General features: G+C 40.3%; 1 protein-coding gene across 1 annotated transcript in view; it reads left to right on the top strand.

The window, feature by feature from the left end:
- Positions 1-18457, top strand: part of ccdc47 (coiled-coil domain containing 47) — a 50383-nt gene that overhangs the window by 8542 nt on the left and 23384 nt on the right. The window contains exons 2-8 of the mRNA XM_072249605.1: positions 3962-4233; positions 7340-7444; positions 8386-8560; positions 10283-10404; positions 12090-12155; positions 15027-15128; positions 16540-16650. Of these exons, the coding sequence (XP_072105706.1) occupies positions 3973-4233; positions 7340-7444; positions 8386-8560; positions 10283-10404; positions 12090-12155; positions 15027-15128; positions 16540-16650 (942 nt within the window). The 5' untranslated portion in view covers positions 3962-3972. The remainder of the gene's footprint in view (positions 1-3961; positions 4234-7339; positions 7445-8385; positions 8561-10282; positions 10405-12089; positions 12156-15026; positions 15129-16539; positions 16651-18457) is intronic.

The raw sequence follows: 18457 nt of genomic DNA, 5'->3' as shown, positions 1-18457 counted from the left end.
GACGCTAAATGCAATAATTAGGCTGCCTTTTGTTTGACGATGTGGCTAAACACCATCTCCAATTCCAATTTGGCCCAAATCACTGCACAAGCCCTTTCACTGAATTGTTGACTTTAGCATCTTATTATGCAAAGTTCAAAGTAAATTGATTATGAAAAGGACATATATGTCACATATACAACCCTGAGATTTGTTTTCTTGTAGGCATTCATGGTAAATACAAAGAAGCACAATAGAATTAATGAAAAACTGCATACAAAGACAACCAATGTACAAAGGAGAACTACCTGTACAAATACAAAAAAAGAAAAGAAAGAAACAAAATAATAATAAATAAATTTGCAATATACATCGAGAACATGAGAATGAGTCCCTAGGTGGTGGAATCAGTTCAGTGTTGAGATTAGTGAAGTTGAGCCTGATGGTTGAGGGGTAATAACTACCTGAATCTAGTGGTGTGGGTCCTGAGGCTCCTGTACCACCTTCCTGATGGCAGCAGTGAGAAGAAACCATGGCCTGTGTGGTGGGGGTTCCTGATGATGGATGCTGCTTTCCTGCAACAACTCTCCGTGTAGATATGCTGAATGGTGGGGAGAGCTTTTTCTGTGATTGAATAAGCCATATCCCCTACTTTTTGTAGGATTTTCCTTTCAAGGACATGGGTGTTTCCATACTAGACTGTGATTCGACCAGACAATATACTCTCCACTGCTCATCTATAGAAGTTTGTCTAAGTTTTACATGTCATACTGAATCTTTGCAAGCTTATAAGAAAGCAGAGGCACTGCTGTACCTTCTTGTAATGGCATTTACGTGCTGGACCCAGGACCGATCCTCTGAAATGATAACACCAAGGAACTTAAAGTTGCTGATCCCCAATGAGGACTGGCTCATGGACCTCCGGTTTCCTCCTCCTGTAGTCAATTATCAGCCTCTTTGTTTTGCTGATGTTGAGTGAGAGGTTGTTGTTCTGATACCACTCAGCCAGATGCTCAATCTCCCTCTAAATGCTGATTCATCACCATCCGAAAAATGGCATCTGCTGTTGACCTATTGTGATGGTAGGCAAATTAGGATGGATTCAAGTCGCTCCTCAGGTAGGAGTTGATATGTTTCATCACCAGCCTCTCAAAACACTTCATCACAATGGATGTAAGTGCGACTGGACGATAGTCAGTCGGGCAGGTTGCCAGTGGGCACCAGTATAATTGAAGCAGATGGGTATCTCAGAATGCCCATTTACTATTGTTTGCAGACTATATTTCATACATCATGTTAAAGATTATGTTGCACAGATTTTGCCCAAAGTGCCCTCTATTATTATCGTATCCATAGAAACTTCTTTTCAGAACACTGCTGTTCAATGCAGTCTCGAGGGATACAAACTGGCTGGAGAGGTTTGGCTATTCAATGACTTTGCTCCTTTGGTTGTACCAGGAGCTCAGAATGACTTGCTTTCACTCCAGTTCTGTAGTTTCCAAAGTGGTGGATAAGGGTAGTGTGGGAGCCATAGATGCTGCCCCAATTGGTGTATGCTGTTGTTTATGCTGGGTTTTTGCATGCTTCTGATGTATGAATTTAGTGGTTCACACTTTCCAGCACCTTGGCATGAACTATTATTGTCTATTTCATGAGCACAATGGGCATGACACCTCTGCCGAGTGGAGCTGACTGGGTGAAACGTGACTTGCCACTGGGACTGTTCACCTGGGAAAGGCCACTAAACTGGTTTTGCTTATCCTGCCAGTGGATTTGGAGGGTTTTTCAAAGACAGTGTTGCTGGTACCTCTCATTTACTTTGAGAAGCTTGCTGTAAGCAACCCAAGCATCAGGAACATTGAGGTGGGCAGGAATCATTGCTGTCTGATAGACCATGAGTTTTGTGTTCATCTTGAGGCCTTGATAAGTTAAATCTACTTTTCGTCAGACTGCCACAGACTGTATTGGCACACCGAAGGGGATGGTGGATTTCATCATCATCGGTGTCTGCCATTGCTGAGAGGTGGCTTGGGTGGTCCATGCTTTCCAGGGTCATCTTGTGGGCCTTTATTGTTGGAGGTAGAAAGAAAAGAATAGATATTTACATGCAACATGTGACTTTGATGCTCCATAACACTCAAAGGCCATTGGCAAGCCAGGGAGTAGCATTATTCAGCTGCACAAGAGCCCTCGGGAAGAAGCTGTTTTTCAGTCTTACTGTCTTGGCTGAGATGTTCCTGTATCTCTTACCAGCTGGCAGGAGACTGAACACACAATGCCCAGGATGGGGTGGGTACGAGTGGGCTGTAGGCATCGAGAGTTGCAGATCGTCTCTAGCTCCTGTAGTTGAGTCCCAGTGATGTGCTGAGCCATCCTAATCACCCGTTGGAGTGCTTTGTGATCGGTCTTGCTGAAGCTGGAGTACCACACTGTCAATCCATATGACAGTATGCTCCCTGTCACACATTGATAAAAGTTAGCCAGCAATTTTGGGGGTAGATTTGCTCTCCTTAAGCACCTCAGGTAGTATAGAAAGTGGGTAAAAAATTTACTGCACTAACCAGGAATATGTAATTGCTCCTGCTCATGATTCTATGTTGGTAGTAAGCTAGCAAGAAGTAGAAAAACATGCAGTAAGAGTTTCTAGTGCAAGATCCAGTGATAGAGACGTACAGCACTGAAACAGGCCCTTCAGCCCATCACGTCCATGCTGACTACCCATCTGCACTCATCTCATGTGCATGAATTGTGCCTAAATCTTTCGATGTTGTGCCTATTAAAGTGCCCATCTATGAATGTTTCTTTGTGTACCTGGTTCCAGCATCTCCTCTGGCAGCGTGTTCCAGATATCCACCACTGTTTATGTAAACAAAAAGCCTTCCCCCTTAGATCACCTTTAAAACTCTTTCACCTCACCTTAAACCTATGCCCTCTGTGCTTTCATACCTCTATCCATGGGGAAAAGATCCTGACTATTCTATCCTATCAATGCCTCTAATAATTTTATATACCTCTATCAAGCTGCCCCTTGGCCTCCTTGTCTCCAGGCAAAACAAGTCCAATCTATCCAATCTCTCCCCATAACTTCAATCCCTCAGTCCTCCAATCCAGGCAATATCCTGGCAAATCTCCAATGCAAGTATAAACGTTAAAAAAGGAGTGAGCATCATGAGTAAATGTTGCTCCTTAAAAACTATAATTAATGGGGAATAAGAAAATGGCAGATATACTAAGGGAAATAATCTTGAAAATAGAGACAGTCTGTTGATGAGGAATGTCACAATGCCCTTCACTAAAGAATCATTGAAGTGTAAAGTTTGCTTTCCTAAGTGACCTTCAGTTAGTGAGTTCTTGAAAATTTCCAAACTCTGAATGATGTTTCATTATGTAGGGATGTTAAGGGCTACTGAACTAAGTCGAAGTCAAAGATGAGTGTATTGAAGCAACACACACAAAATGCTGGAGGAACTCAGCAGGTCAGGCAGCATCTATGCAAAAAAAAAAGTACAGTTGACGTTTCAGGCTGAGACCCTTCAGCAGGACTGGAGGGAAAGAAATGATACGTGCCCCAGTACGTATATGCAAGGGTGCAACGAAAAACTTACTTACAGCAGCATCAGGGGTACAGGGTATCAGATGCACAACATTCACAAGAAAAACAAATTAAAACAACAAAATGAACCGTCTTTACGTGAAAGAACATAATTAGAACAAAACACAGTCCATTTTAGTGCAGAAGTGATCAGAGTGGTCATAATGTTGTTAAACTGTAGTAATTAGGGTTTTGCTGGTGGGTTTAATAACAATGATTGAAAGGAAGTAACTGGTTTTGAACCTGTAAGTGGGTTTACAGTGTAGATCAGTCACGGTCTAATTGAATGGTATGATAGGCTTCAGGGTCTGAGTACCTTCTACAGGAAAGAGGAAGTGGATCAGAAGAGTCGGTTTTTGTACACTTATTCCTTATTCTATTTATCTGCAGGCTGAAGCACCATGCGGCTCTACCTTCTGTTTCTTCTCCTCCTCGTGCAGGGCTGTAGCCTTTCTGTTGGTAATTTTGATGACTTTGATGACACAGATGACATTGTAGAATACGACGACAATGACTTTGCAGAGTTTGAAGACACAACTGACGATGCCACCGACGAGGTCCTGCAAAAAGTCACGACTGTACAAGATGACGAGGAGGAGGCGACTGTGGAACTGGAGGAGCAGGATGATAATCAGGATTTTGAGGATCCAGATATAGTTGGAGTAAGTGTTGCACCACTCCATGGCCAGTTAATGGTTATATCTTCATCTAGGGTAGGAGTGGAGATCACAAGTTTTTCCACAAGTTTTTCCACAAGTCTGTCTGAGCCACTTGGTCTTCTATGATGAGAACTGGCAGAGTTTTGTGAGCAGTACTGTCGAATGGAGATCAGGAACTCAGCTTTCTGCCTAAAACAACACCCCAGGTATTTTTATCCACATTAACTACGTGGACCAATCCCATCTATCCCTACAATACACAAACAGTTGTTGGTTTCCTTTTCATGAACACTTTCAACAATGGCTTGTGTCAAAGAATTATATATGTTGCTAAAATCCTATTTTATTTTATTTCTGATTATTTTAAACCGATATCCTATTGCAAACATTTAAAATAACATGTCACTTTTAACCTTGTAACCCATTATAGATTTAAATTCCTGAGGCATCCAAGCTCTCTTTTTAAATTAGTCCATCCTGTACCTAAAATAGTACTAGTAATGTGACCATTTCCTTGCTCAATGCAAAAGAGGTACTGAGTGGACTATATCTATTTTAGGTTTTTATGCTAGAATGTTACATCACTGTCTCTCAAATTCCCTTGCACCCGTTTCTTCCAATCTCTCCGTGATATTTAATTGCCTGGTCTGTCTTTAGCCTTGTTTCATTAACTGGTTTGTATTCTGACACTCCTGTTTTGTGCTTATTCTCTAGGCATTACTGTATGCAGTTTTCACATGAGCAATCTTTCCACTGATTGCTGACCCACATCATTTTAACATAGTTATTCTTTTTGGTCTCTTAACCTTTCTTGTATCATTATTCCACTTTCATATGTGTGGGCTTTCTCATTCAGGCTTTAGATTCATAAGTTGTTCATTCATCACAATAACTAACACTTTCTCTGCAACAACATTTCATTAAATGAGGTTGCCCATTTTGAGGATAAGAATTAGTCATCCGTTAAGCTCCAAGGGGGGAGGAAAAAAATCTGTTTATTTCAGTTTTAGAATTTTCAGTGGCCCCTCATCATTTGTGGATGAAGCAAGGGAGAGCCCCGCATGTGTCTGACACCAATGATCTCTGTTGCTGCTGATTGGTCAGGATTGTGTGTTTTATTTATTAATTTATTTAGAGATGCAGTGCAGAACAGGCCTCTCCTGCACCAGCAACCCCCAATTTAACCTGAGCCTAATCATATGACAATTTGCATTGACCAATTAACCCATCAACCGGGTATGTCCTTAGAATGTGGGAGGAAACCGGAGCACCCAGAGGAAACCCACATGCACTCAAGAAGCAACATACAGAGGACCTCAGTGGTGGAGGCAGATACACTAGTGAAGTTTAAGAGACTACTAGACAAGTATATGGAGGAATTTAAGGTGGGGGTTATATGGGAGGCAGTGTTTAAGGGTCGGCACAACATTGTGGGCCGAAGGGCCTGTACTGTGCTGTACTCTTCTATGTTCTAGGACCCCAGAACTGAACTCCCAACTGCTACTGTAGTGTTACAGAGACCTTTGTTCAACATTAAGGCTAGGAAGTGCCAGAAACGAGGATAGTAGACATTAGCTCACTTTTTACCAACAGCTGAAACAGTGCAAAGGCAGTTTTATTTTGTGTTCAGCCTGTGAAAAACCCCCACCCGGCATTGGGGACGAAACGGTTTCACCGATGGCACATACAGTCAGTGCATTTTTCAAGCTCCCAGCTTTTGGTTGAATAGCATACGTAGATTTTATGTAGAATGCAGAATAGTGATGATCAGGCAGCTTCAATGCTTCACAAGAGGGGAGGAGGAGTGTGCAGCAGCTGCCTCAGCCATTGCATTGTATCAGGTGTTGAATCACAGTTCAAGTAAAAAAAAATTTGAAAACTCAGCACATCAGGCAACATCTGTAGAGGGAAACATTCATTGCCTTGGGTTGAGACCCTTATTGGGTCCAGATGCCTCTTTTGAAGGGCAAGAATAGCAGCAAACAATTAGTGTGCAGCAAGGTGCCTGCTGAGGGATAGACATTGACATTGCTGCTATGCTTTGAAGCCCTGCTGTCTGCAAAGGCAGGTAGGGTCTTGGTTAACTTATCCTTCATAAGACAGTAATCCCTCAGTACTATACAGAATTGTGTGAATTGTCAGTTTGAATTGTGTGCTCAATTCTCTAGATTAGGATTTAAACTAGAACTTGCCTCTAGAGCAGAGGTTTCCAACCTGGGGTCCATGGACCCCTTGGTTAATGGTAAGGTCCATGGTATAAAAAAAGGTTGGGGACCCCTGCTCTAGAGCAACACACACAAAGTACTGTAGAAATTCAGCAGACCGTACAGCATCTATGGAAATGAATAAACAGTTGACATTTCATGCTGAGAACCTTCTCAGGACTGAAGCCCCTCTACCTCAAAAGAGAGTACCAATGAGCTATGGTGACGCTAGATCACTTAGGATTAGTCATCAACATTGGAGCCTACATACAGTGGCCATTTTATTAGGTACCTCCTGTACCTAATAAAGTGGTCACTGAGTGTATGTTCTTGGTCTTCTGCTGTGGCCCATTCACTTCAAGGTTTGACACATGTGCTCAGAGATGACCTTCTGCACACCACTATTGTAATGCGTAGTTATTTGAGTTACTGTCGCTTTCCTGTCGGCCTGAACCAGTCTATCTATTCTCCTCTGACCTCTCTAATTAGAAAGGTATTTTCACCCACAGAACTGCCACTCGGTGGATGTTTTTGTTTTTCGTGCCGATCTCTGTAAACTGTAGAGACTGTTGTGCTTGGAAAATCCTGGCAGATTCTGAGATACTCAAACCAATACCACCAGTGATCATTCCACGATCAGCATCACTTAGATCATATTTCTTCCCCATTTTGATGTTTGGTCTGAATAACAATTGAACCTCTTGACCATGTCTGCAAGCTTTTATCCATTGAGTTGCTGCCACATAATTGGCTGATTAAATATTTGCACTAACAAGCAGGTGTACCTAATAAAGTGGCCATTGATTGTATATAACATTGCTTTAAATTGGTTTCATTGTTTGTTGGGTTTGACTTGTTATAATTCAAGTTGTATAGATTTTGTTCTTGTGTTCTATACGTGATAGGAAGGAGATGCAGAAGGAGAGCCGTTTGACGATGAAGAATTTGAAGGTTATGAAGAAGCAGACAGACCTTCCAGCAGAAGCAAAGATCCAATTAAAATTGTTAATGTAAGTACCAAGCAGTAATTGCACTATATTGTCTCTTGCTTACAAAATCTGACATAGCCTCTAGATGACTTGAGATTCAAAATTGTAAACCTGCGGTACTGAAGTTCAGGAACTGGGAGATGCTCAAGCTGGATTCCCATTTGTCAGTGGATTTACATTAGCAGAGTTAGTCTATTTATTTATTTAGTGATACAGTGCAGAGTAGGCCCTTCTGGCCCTTTGAGCAACACCGATTTAATCTTCACCTAATCACGACACAATTAACCTACCCAGTACGTCTTCAGACTGTGGGAGGAAACCGGAGCACCCGGAGGAAACCCACACGTTTCACAGGGAGGACATACAGACCTTACAGAGGATGCTGGGATTGAACTCCAAACTCTGTCCCGAGGGGTCACTGGGAAGGGTACAGGGAGCAGTGCTTCAGAGCCTGGGGGAAGAGCTTGTGGTGCAGTACTGAAGGATTGATGGTGGGCACAGCTGGACGTCTGTAGCTGGGCTCCCAGTGGACACACACTGAAAGGAACAGTATTGTCCAAGGTGAGGAAGCTAAGGTCCACACTTTCAGGGTGCAAACACCATGAGCAGGGAGGGGTGGAGCCCCTTGTATCCTATTGGATTGGTGGCACTTAAAATAAGATAGTGTTCAGCTGTTCCGAAGGGGCAATGTGTTCATGCAAGCTCAGCTTGGAATGAAGGTAAACACGGGGAGAAGGCAGCTTATAGTTCTTGAAACCCAGGGAAAGACTAAAACTTTAAGAATTTTCTGTGTGTGCTTGTGTGGAGAGGTGATTGTGATAAGGTTTGTTGTAATGTGGAGAGAATGCAGTTAAATGAGGTAGTACTGCAAAGCTGTTGGTGGTACTCTTGATAACACTGAATTTATTTTAATATGATTCTTATTTCAAGTTTATGACAGCATGCTCTCCAACTCTGATTAGGTTCCCCATCACCTACAAAACAGCTGGGAGAGCTACTACATGGAGATTCTGATGGTGACAGGCCTTTTGGCTTACATCATGAACTACATCATAGGTAAAAACAAAAACAGTAGACTGGCTGCTGCGTGGTTCAACTCTCACAAGGAACTACTAGAGGGCAACTTTTCCCTGGTTGGTGAGTCCAAGTCAATAATTCTTTGGTTTGAGCTTTGTTCAATAAATGGTGTCTGGGGTTCCTGGCCCTTAACATTTTATTGATTCTGCTCTTCATCTGCAACAATGGTCATTTCAGAAGGTCTCTCCTTGGTGCATTAAAGCAGTTGAATATGAAACTTCTAACCCATCTTTACTTTTCAAAATTGAGGATTGAACTGGGGTTTATTTCTAGTTGTGATGTATAGTGTCCATTTTCTGAAAAAATAATCATATAAAATATCAAAATAAAAAATACCGATCACGGCGCGATTCTTCTATTCCCTGCACCTCCACTTCCCACTGCATACCTATCAGCATTTCTGTAAACCTGTAGAGGAGGATATCATTTCCTGTGAAACCTCACAGAACTGAATGTGAGACAAGGAATCTGTTATACTCATGCTGGGCAAATCTCCCGAGGTCTGCTCAGATCGGCCAACAGTAAAGCCCATAACTTGGCTTTTCACAAATGTAAACTGAATGCAAGCCTTCTGCATGACAGAGTGCCAGCCCCATGAAACTACCAGTTCTCTGAATCCGATGGGGCAGTGGTGACCCCTGCAAATTTCACAGGCATCTCAGGCTGGGAAAATTGCTGACTGAAGACACAAATGCAATGGACCCATTCAAATGAATCAGAACCTTACTTGGTATAAATTGTTTGTTTAACATTTTCAATTATTTTAAAGTCTTTTAGATTAAAATTTATAATTATTTTATCATTTTGTTTCAATAATATAGAATGATTTCGAACATTTCCGCATCATGTTTATTATCTCTGACATATGTCATGAAAGTTGTGGTTTTGCAACAGCAGTGCAGTGCAAGACAAAAAAAAATTAAGTTACAAAAATAGCAGCGTAGTGTTCATGGGTTCATCTGTTCAGAAATCTGATAGCGAAGGGGAAGAAGCTGTTCCTGAAACGTTGAGTGTGGATCTTCAGGCTCCTGTAGCATCTCCTCTATGGTAATGAGAAGAGCACGTTTGAAATGGTGAGGGTCTTTACTGACGGATACTGCCTCATTGTACCTGTATCTGTGATGGACCAGGCTGAGTCTGCAACCCCTGCAGGTTTTTTTGATCCTGCACATTGGGCTAAGCATGCATCCTTGAGATGTACTTGTGTTTGTTGTTAGCGATAAGGAGATTTTATTAGCGATCTCGTAGATTTACTACATGGGACTGGTAAAGCACCTAAGGAAGAAACAAGAGGACCAACGTTTGAGAGGAACACTGGGTCATAGTATTCATGATAACACAAGGAGGAGGAGTAAGTCATTTAGCCCCTTCAATCTACTTCATTCTATAAGATCATGGCTTGGTCCAGTGTTGTCCTCCGCACCACTTTCCTGCTTTCACTCCACACTTTTTGAATCCCTTGTATTTCAGAAGGAGAGCAATGGACCACAGTATTCCTAGAGAGAAGTTATCCATTGATGCAGGCTAACATCTTGAGTAACCATAACTGATTTCCCTTACCTCCAAAAACATTTTATAGCCTTGGGGATGCTTGTAGTTACATTGTGCCTTCCCACTTGTTATCCCAGCAGAGCTATCATTTATGCACTTGGAACAGCAGTTGGTTGGTTTAGTTTTAATTGGTTATAGTGGTAAACAGTTGGTGCGTTGATGAGTTGATGATTTCTCACAAAGTTTCACACAGTGAGATCCAGCAGCTAATATGATTTCTTTTATTTGCAGGGGATGATGGGATTAATAAAGAACCTACCAGCACAGGGAAACTGAACCAAGAAAATGAACACATCTACAATCTGTGGTGTTCAGGGAGAGTATGTTGTGAGGGAATGCTAATTCAGCTAAAGGTGCAAACCCTACTTCAATTCAATCTCACTTGCAGTTTGAATAATCTGTGAATAAACCGTTACATATTTTGTATGTTTTAAATTTATATTTTTTAACAGTCCACAAATTAAAAGTTATTTTGTTCTGCCAGGCTTTAAATTTGTGTTAAAATTTGAACTTGCAAATCCATCATGGTCAAGAACAAAAAGGGAGGTGGTGAAGATAGCTGGAAACCCACTGCGTTGTCCCACCAAATACCCCTTGGCATGTTCAGCAAAAGTTAGATGAAGTAATCGCTCTGAATACTTTCATCAAGCACTCTTAGGGCAGCTGCAGCATGGGATAGATTCAGAGTAATGCTTCTTATCCAGTGCTTATCACAAACCCTTGAACCCATCTGACCCGTTTGTTTCGAAAGCAAATCACGTGACATTCTGAGTGGGCTGATAGTTGTGAATGTGGAGAACCAATTAAAATTGGATTCAAAATGCGTGAGTTGGAGGTTGTAGTAACCTCTCTGCACTTTAACTACTCTGTTGAGTTGGGTCAACAGTTAGAAAAAGATTGTGTCGTGACTGTCAGGCTTTATTTATCAGACCTCTTTTTTAAAAAAAGGTAAGTTTATTATCAAAGTATGTATATGTCATCAAATATTACCCTGAGATTCATTTTTTGCAGCATTTATGGAAAATAAAGAAATAGAATTTATGAAGAAAAAATATGTAAATACTGACAAATAACCAATGTGCAAAAGATGACATTGTGCAAATTCTAAAAATACTGAGAACACAAGTTATAGAGTTCTTGAAAGGGAGTCTAGGTTATAGAATCAGTTCAGATTGAGGTGAGTGAAATTATACTTGGAAACATCTGAAGCAGCTGCATGCCAGTATATTACTTTAAAGTACAGGAAATCATGTGGGAAGCATCCAAAAATCAGAGAATAGTGCAATTCTAGTGGATGTAAGTACGTATTTGAATAGGACAAGTGGCCAATTCTTTCCTCTTCAGAAAATCCTGTGGCATCTTCTAAAATCCACCAAAACAGTTTAATATATCATAACAGAAAGTGTGAACGCTCAAATGTTGTACTACCTCAGTGTCAGCCAGCTGAGAATGATTTCCCTGTCCTGGGAGAGGTGACTTTCATTTTATCCCTCAGGGCTGACAAGTCAGCTGTTGGAAGAATCCAGCTTTGGTGAAGAGATGGTTTGCCAATCAGTCCTCTGCAACATGGGCTGAGATATTACAGACAACCGAGTGGAAGGTTATGTCAAAGGCCAGATCATTTGAAGTGGTTAAAGTGGTAAAAGGCTATTCTGTATGGAGTATCAGCTTGTAAGGGAGCAAACAGCTATAAATGCTGCATTCTTTAATAACAGCAAAATACACTGCAACCACGGGTCCGTCAACGTTTTGATTTGCAGGTAGAATCATTAGTGTTCCATTTTAATCAACTGATGTTCAAAGTGGTGTCTAACGTGGTTAGAGAAAATTTGGACTGCAAAGATCCTAATATTTTGGAAAACAAGCCAGTACCCACAGACTCAAGGTGTAAGGGTGTTTGTGGTCTTCCACCTCTTTGTGTTGTTGATCCCAATTTCCAAATTACACAAGGAATCTTAAATGTGGGCAATGTGTTTTTTTTCCAGTGATGCTGCATGCTTCTGTAACCATTTGGCATTTGAAATTTTTTTTAATATAGTTTTTGAAACGGCAAGATCTCCTGAATGTACTTGCAAGAATGATGAGACCTGCCAGTGACCAAGTGGTATGTATAGCATTAAGGACCAGAATTATGGTTTCTAATACAGAGACAAGCAAGTCTAATTCAGTTTCATAAAACATTCAAACTTCGAGAAACTGTTGTTGTCAGTAACTTAGGCTTTGAATTAATGCCAACTCTCCATTCACAAATTGTTTCTCCAGATCTCCCAAAGGACAATGATTTCTAAGTCTTATTGAGCTACATCATCCACTGGCAATGTACTGCTGTCTAAACCATGATTACTCTATTCCCAACCGTTCCTAAACCAAGAAATCTTTAAGTAATTTTGTGTATGCAAAAATCTTTTTAAGATAAATTGAAAAGACTATTTCCCTTTTGGGGAAAACTGCTTAGGATTTTTGGTTTTGTTAATAGAAGCACATAGTACAAATGCAAAGCAATTATGCTCAATCATTATAAATCAGTGGCTGAATGACTAAAAGCTTTATATTCAATTCTGGGTACTGTACTACTCTTTAGAAACAGTGCCAAGGTCTTGGAGAAACAAAAGAGATTTATTGGAGCATTACCAAGAACAAAGAAACAGATATTTGGACAGACTGGAGCTACTTTCATTGGAACATGAAAAATTGGAGATTTGAAGAGCTCAAAATCTTGAACAGCTTTGATGCAGTAAATGAGAAGAATCTTAAGCAAAGGCTACTGATTAAAACTGTTTAGGGAAAGGACTAATAGTAATATGGAACATTTTTTTCATGAAGTCCTAGAGATGTACAGCTTAGAACTGGGCCATGTGGTCCACTGTCTATGCTGACCAATCACTCATTAAGGTACCCGTCCAGGTGTCTGTTAAATGTTTTTACTGTTCTTGCCTCCATGCCTCCATCTATCTATTCCTCTGACAGTTTATTCCGGAGTTATACAGCATGAAACAGGTCTTTTAGCTCAACTCATCCATGCCGACCAAGATCCCTACCTGACGTGGTCAATTTGCCTGCTTTTGACACATATCCCTCTAAACTCTTCCTGTCCGTGTTCTTGTCCAAGTGTCTTTTAAACATTGTAATTGTAACAGCCCCTACCATTTATTCTAGCAGCTCATTGCGCATATTCACCACCCTCTCTGTGAAAAGCTTGCTTCTCAGGACCCCTTTAACTCTTTTCCCCTCTATATATCTATGTCCTCTAATTTTAGATATCCCTACCCTGGGAAACAGACTGTGATTATCTAATCTGCCTAGCCTTGGGTGAGGTACTGCAAGACTAGAGCAGACTAAAGCATGTTGTGCTTTTAAGAACAACTCCCTTGATTTTATAAACTCTATAAAATCATCCCTCTGTCTTCTAGGCTCCAGAGCAAAAAGCCCCAGCCTTCCAGTTTATCCTTTTAACTCAAGCCCTTCAGTCTTGGCAACATCCTTCTGCACCCTTTCTAGCTTAATACACTCTGCCTATAGCTGGGCATCCAGAACCGCACATAGTACCCCGTCTGGTCTCACCAGCATTTTGTACAGTTGTAACTCATCATCCCAACTCCTATACTCAGTACCTTGATCAATGAAGGAGAAATGCCAAATGCCGCCTTTGTCACCTTGTCTACTTGTGTTGCCACCTTCATAGAACTACATACTTGTAGCATGAAGCCTCTGTTCTACAAGTCTCCAGGGCTCTGCCATGTGTTGTGCAAGTCCTGCCTTGGTTTAACTTCCCAAGATGCAAAATTCCACTTTTAACTGAATTTAATTCCATCTGCCATTCCTTGTTGTAATCTTGAGTGTGCCACCAGCAAGCATGATCCAAACAGATTCGATAATAACCTTAAAAGAAATTGCATAAATACGTGAAATGAAAAAATATCTAGGACTGCACGGAACTGAATCTAAATAATGTATATTGATCTGATTAACTTGATTTCATGGTTTCTTTCCCATCACACAAATAATTACTTCTCACTATCCTTATCATCATGGGGAAAAATTGTGGGTGGCAGGATATAGGCAAAGTGCAGAGATTGGTTTACCCACAAGTAAACCAGAGGACTAAATGAACAATCCAGAGGCCCACATTCAAATTCTCCCACCACAGATGTAAAATTTAAATTCTATCAAGAATCTAGAATTTAGGCAATAGTAGTAATGATAACCGCAAAAGTTACTGTATTGTTGTAAAACCCATTTGATTCACTAATATTGTTCAGGAGAGGAAATCTACTGTCATTACCAGATCTAGTATGTACTGTATGTGACTCTAGACCCAACCCATATAGTTAACTTTTCAGTAGATGCCACTCAAAAATGTCTGTGTAAAACTATTATTTTCATCTGGGCGACTGCAGATATTCAAAAAAGTGGCTGGCTACCTCCCCAAGAGCAGTTAGGATGAGCAATATAATTCTGCACCTCAATTGCATCATTCACTATGTAATGATTGGACTGTTACTCTCACTTTCTCTAACCTACCATCACTTCCAGATCTATCTCAGCTTTTCTACAAATTCAACACAGTTCATACTACTGAAGAACAACTCCGTTAGTTGACCTTCCAGAGATACAGAGCCTTTCCGTAACATCTGAGCTGTATCTGGCAGATACTTTATTATCTATCAAATGTAGTATTATGTTTTTTGTTAATCCCATTACTACTTAATTTTTTGTTGTTGTTTAAGTCTTTGTTTGTTTTAAACGCCAGAGGCAAATATTTTAATCTCAACTATTACTTTACTTGAAATAAATCTCCCATTACTTACAGGCAACGACTTGTGAAAATTGTTTCTTCTTGAGCAAAGGCAATGTGAGATGATTATTAACTCTCCAGGCCTACATTCCAAATTTTCCCATTTTTCCCCTCGGCTTATTGTACCAATTTTTAGCTTTTAAGAAGGGAAGTGAGAGTTTGTTGTGATTCTTTTTGTAGCAAATCAAGGTAACTATGAACGAGGAAGACATGGACACCTATGTGTTTGCCATTGGGTCACGGAAAGCTATGATCCGGTTGCAGAAGGAAATGCAGGATCTGGTATGTAATGACACATGGAGGCCAGTTCCAATGGCTGTCACTTTTAGTCCTTATGTTGTTTAGTATGGTCCATGGCCAGGCGAATAGACTGTCATTATTGTGTGAATTACTGCTTGATATTCTGTGCATAAATTGTACACTATTTCTAACATTCAGTTGCCAGCTTTTAAGATTCTGATAAATGGATTTGTTATCTATGCAATCAGTTCTGAAAATGTGGATTGAAGGCAGATAAATAGAGTTGAAATGTGAGTCAGTTATGGTCTAATCTTGGACACAATCAGATCCGGTCACCAAAAGGAAACCTATAGGTGCAGCAAGAAGTTACACAGGCAATTGAGTTGTTGCCTCCATTGTAAGAAATTTGAGTACAGGAGCAAGGATGTCTTAAAACAATTATACAGGACTTTGGTTGGGCCAACCTGGAATATCGTGTCAATCAACAAAACTGCAGGTGCTAGAAAAAGGAAATATAAACAAAGTGTTTGAAATACTCAGCAGGTCAAGCAGCATCTGTGGGAAGACAAACAGAATTAATGTTTCAGGTCAAAGATCCTTTGTCAGAATATGTTTTTGTCTTCATATCTGAGAGGATATACTTGACAGAGGAGGTGCAAAAGAAGTCACCAGACTGTTTCCTATAATAACAGGGTCGCTGCATGAGGAATGATTGGCTTGATTAGACCTGTGTTCGCTAGTTTAAAAAATGAGAAGAGGTCTAATATAAATGTTCAAAATTCTCAGAGCTTAACTAGTTGGATGCAGGAGGATGTTTCACCTGGCTAAGGTATCCAGAATCAGCTTCACAGTGCAGGATAAGACATTTTTGGAACTAAAGAGAAACTCTGAAAGTGGTGAATCTATGGCATTCTCTACCATAGATATTCTAGACAATGTCAATGAATATGTTTAAGAGGTACATGGATTATTACATATAAAGGGTATCAAAGGATTTTTGGGAAAGAGTGGAAATTTGGTATAGAGCTGTCTTTCTGTTTCTTATGTTTTGTTAATACTGCAAAATCGAAATAATCAAACTACCTCTTAACATTGCAGTTTAATAGGAGTTTTAACAGATTCCTGAGTGTGTTGAAGGAGACATTGGAAACTATTCAGCTTGCTGCCCTTCAGTTCTTGATGAATACAGATCGTAAACATGTAAATGCTTGCTAAGATACAGGTTTAACAGATGGAACTAATTGCAGAGATTTCTCCCACACTGTGTTTGTTGCTGGAAATAAAAATCTGAATTCAACCCTGGCCTTTGATGGTAGTGGGAGGTGTGAGTGCATTCCTGATTATGTGGTAACCTTCAGAGTTTTTAGTCGATCTATAACTTGCTGTGGGCCAACTGCTGACCTTCCAGTTTTTGCATATGTGGAGTTACATCCAATAATTGCTTCCTTTCTAGAGTGAATTCTGCAGCGATAAGCCCAAGTCAGGGATTAAGTTTGGGCTTCCTGATTCACTCTCCATCCTGTCTGAAATGGGTGAAGTCACAGAAGGTATATTGGACAATAGGGTGAGTATGCTGAACTGGGTACTGAGTTGAGTTTGTAAAAGCTAACATTATTTCTTATAAAACTTAAGTTTTAATTCCAATTTTCTCCCAGAGCTCAAGCCTCACAAGTATTAATAGTTAATTTTATAAAGTTACATGTAACAAGCTGCTAGTCTATGTTGAGTTACCAGGTCTTGGCCAACATTGACGGTAGAAGAATATAATTGACCTCAGTACAAGGAATCATGCATGAAAGGTCAAGATTGTACTGATATGAGCACTCAGTTATACATGTTCATGTGTGTGAATCAATGAACTAAATATTTACCATTGATGCTCAACACAGTTACATGAGAAAAGGTGAAACATTTGCAGTTGTTTTTAGTGAGAAATACCAACTGGATAATCCAACTCAGTTTTCTCCTGAAATTTCTTAGTTCAGCCTTTAAAACTGAGGAGGAACTCAGGACTAGCACAATCCTGTTAGAGTGAAGGACAAGGCTGCCAAGATTAGGGAACCTTGGTTAACAAGGGATTTTGAAGGTCTGGTCAGGAAAATGGAGCTATGGGTAGCTGGGATTAGCAAGTTGCCTGAGGGAGTATAAGGGATGTAGGAGTACATTTAAGAAGAAATTTAGGAGGGCAAAATGGGACAACTAAGATATCCCTGGTAAGTAAGACAAAGGAGAATCCTAAAAGATTCTATTAGTAATAAATAGCAGTAGATTCTATTAGTATATGAACAGTTTCTTAAATGTCCTTATTGATGGTTACAATAGGGACATTTAAGAGACTCTTAGATAGGAATATGGATGCAAGAAGTCTTTGCATTTTCTATGTAATATTATTATTCTAGGAATACTTTAAAAAAATGATGATTCAAGAAGAGTGACACTGCTGCATGCTGAAGGACCACTCTTTGCAGCTGGAGAACAGTGTGGGAAAAGGCAAATCTACACGCCATGATCTATGTACAAACTGACAGTGTAGGTGAGACTGAAATATAGTTCTGTGGAGAGAATTTTGGGAGTTAGACTTTAAATAGAATATAGAAGCTTCATAATAGTGTTTAAATTGTTACCAGAGCCACGAACAAATTAGCATGCTGTTTAACAGATCAGAGAGTTTGAATGCAAAGCTCAGAACAGTCATAGTCATACTTTATTGATCCCGGGGGAAATTGGTTTTCGTTACAGTTGCACCAGAAATAAATAGTAATAGAACCATAAATAGTTAAATAGTAATATGTAAATTATGCCAGTAAATTATGAAATAAGTCCAGGACCAGCCTATTGGCTCAGGGTGTCTGACCCTCCAAGGAAGGAGTTGTAAAGTTTGATGGCCACAGGCAGAAATGACTTCCTATGACGCTCTGTGTTGCATCTCGGTGAAATGAGTCTCTGGCTGAATGTACTCCTGTGCCCAACCAGTACATTATGTAGTGGATGGGAGACATTGACCAAGATGGCATGCAACTTGGACAGCATCCTCTTTTCAGACACCACCATCAGAGAGTCCAGTTCCATCCCCACAACATCACTGGCCTTACGGATGAGTTTGTTGATTCTGTTGGTGTCTGCTACCCTCAGCCTGCTGCCCCAGCACACAATAGCAAACATGATAGCACTGGCCAATATTGTACATGGTATCCATAACATAATGGATACCATGTACAATATTGGTCTCCTTATTTCAAGGAGGAGGTAAGTACATTGGAAGCAGCTCAGAGAAGGTTTACTAGACCTTTTTCAATCTTTTTATTAATATCAAATTCTTAAACATTCCAAAGAATTGATACAAAGCTATTGGGATTACATTGTTAAAAATT

Source organism: Mobula birostris, chromosome X (genome assembly GCF_030028105.1).
Source record: "Mobula birostris isolate sMobBir1 chromosome X, sMobBir1.hap1, whole genome shotgun sequence".
Classification (NCBI taxonomy): domain Eukaryota; kingdom Metazoa; phylum Chordata; class Chondrichthyes; order Myliobatiformes; family Myliobatidae; genus Mobula; species Mobula birostris.
This window is presented reverse-complemented; position numbering and strand designations above follow the sequence as displayed.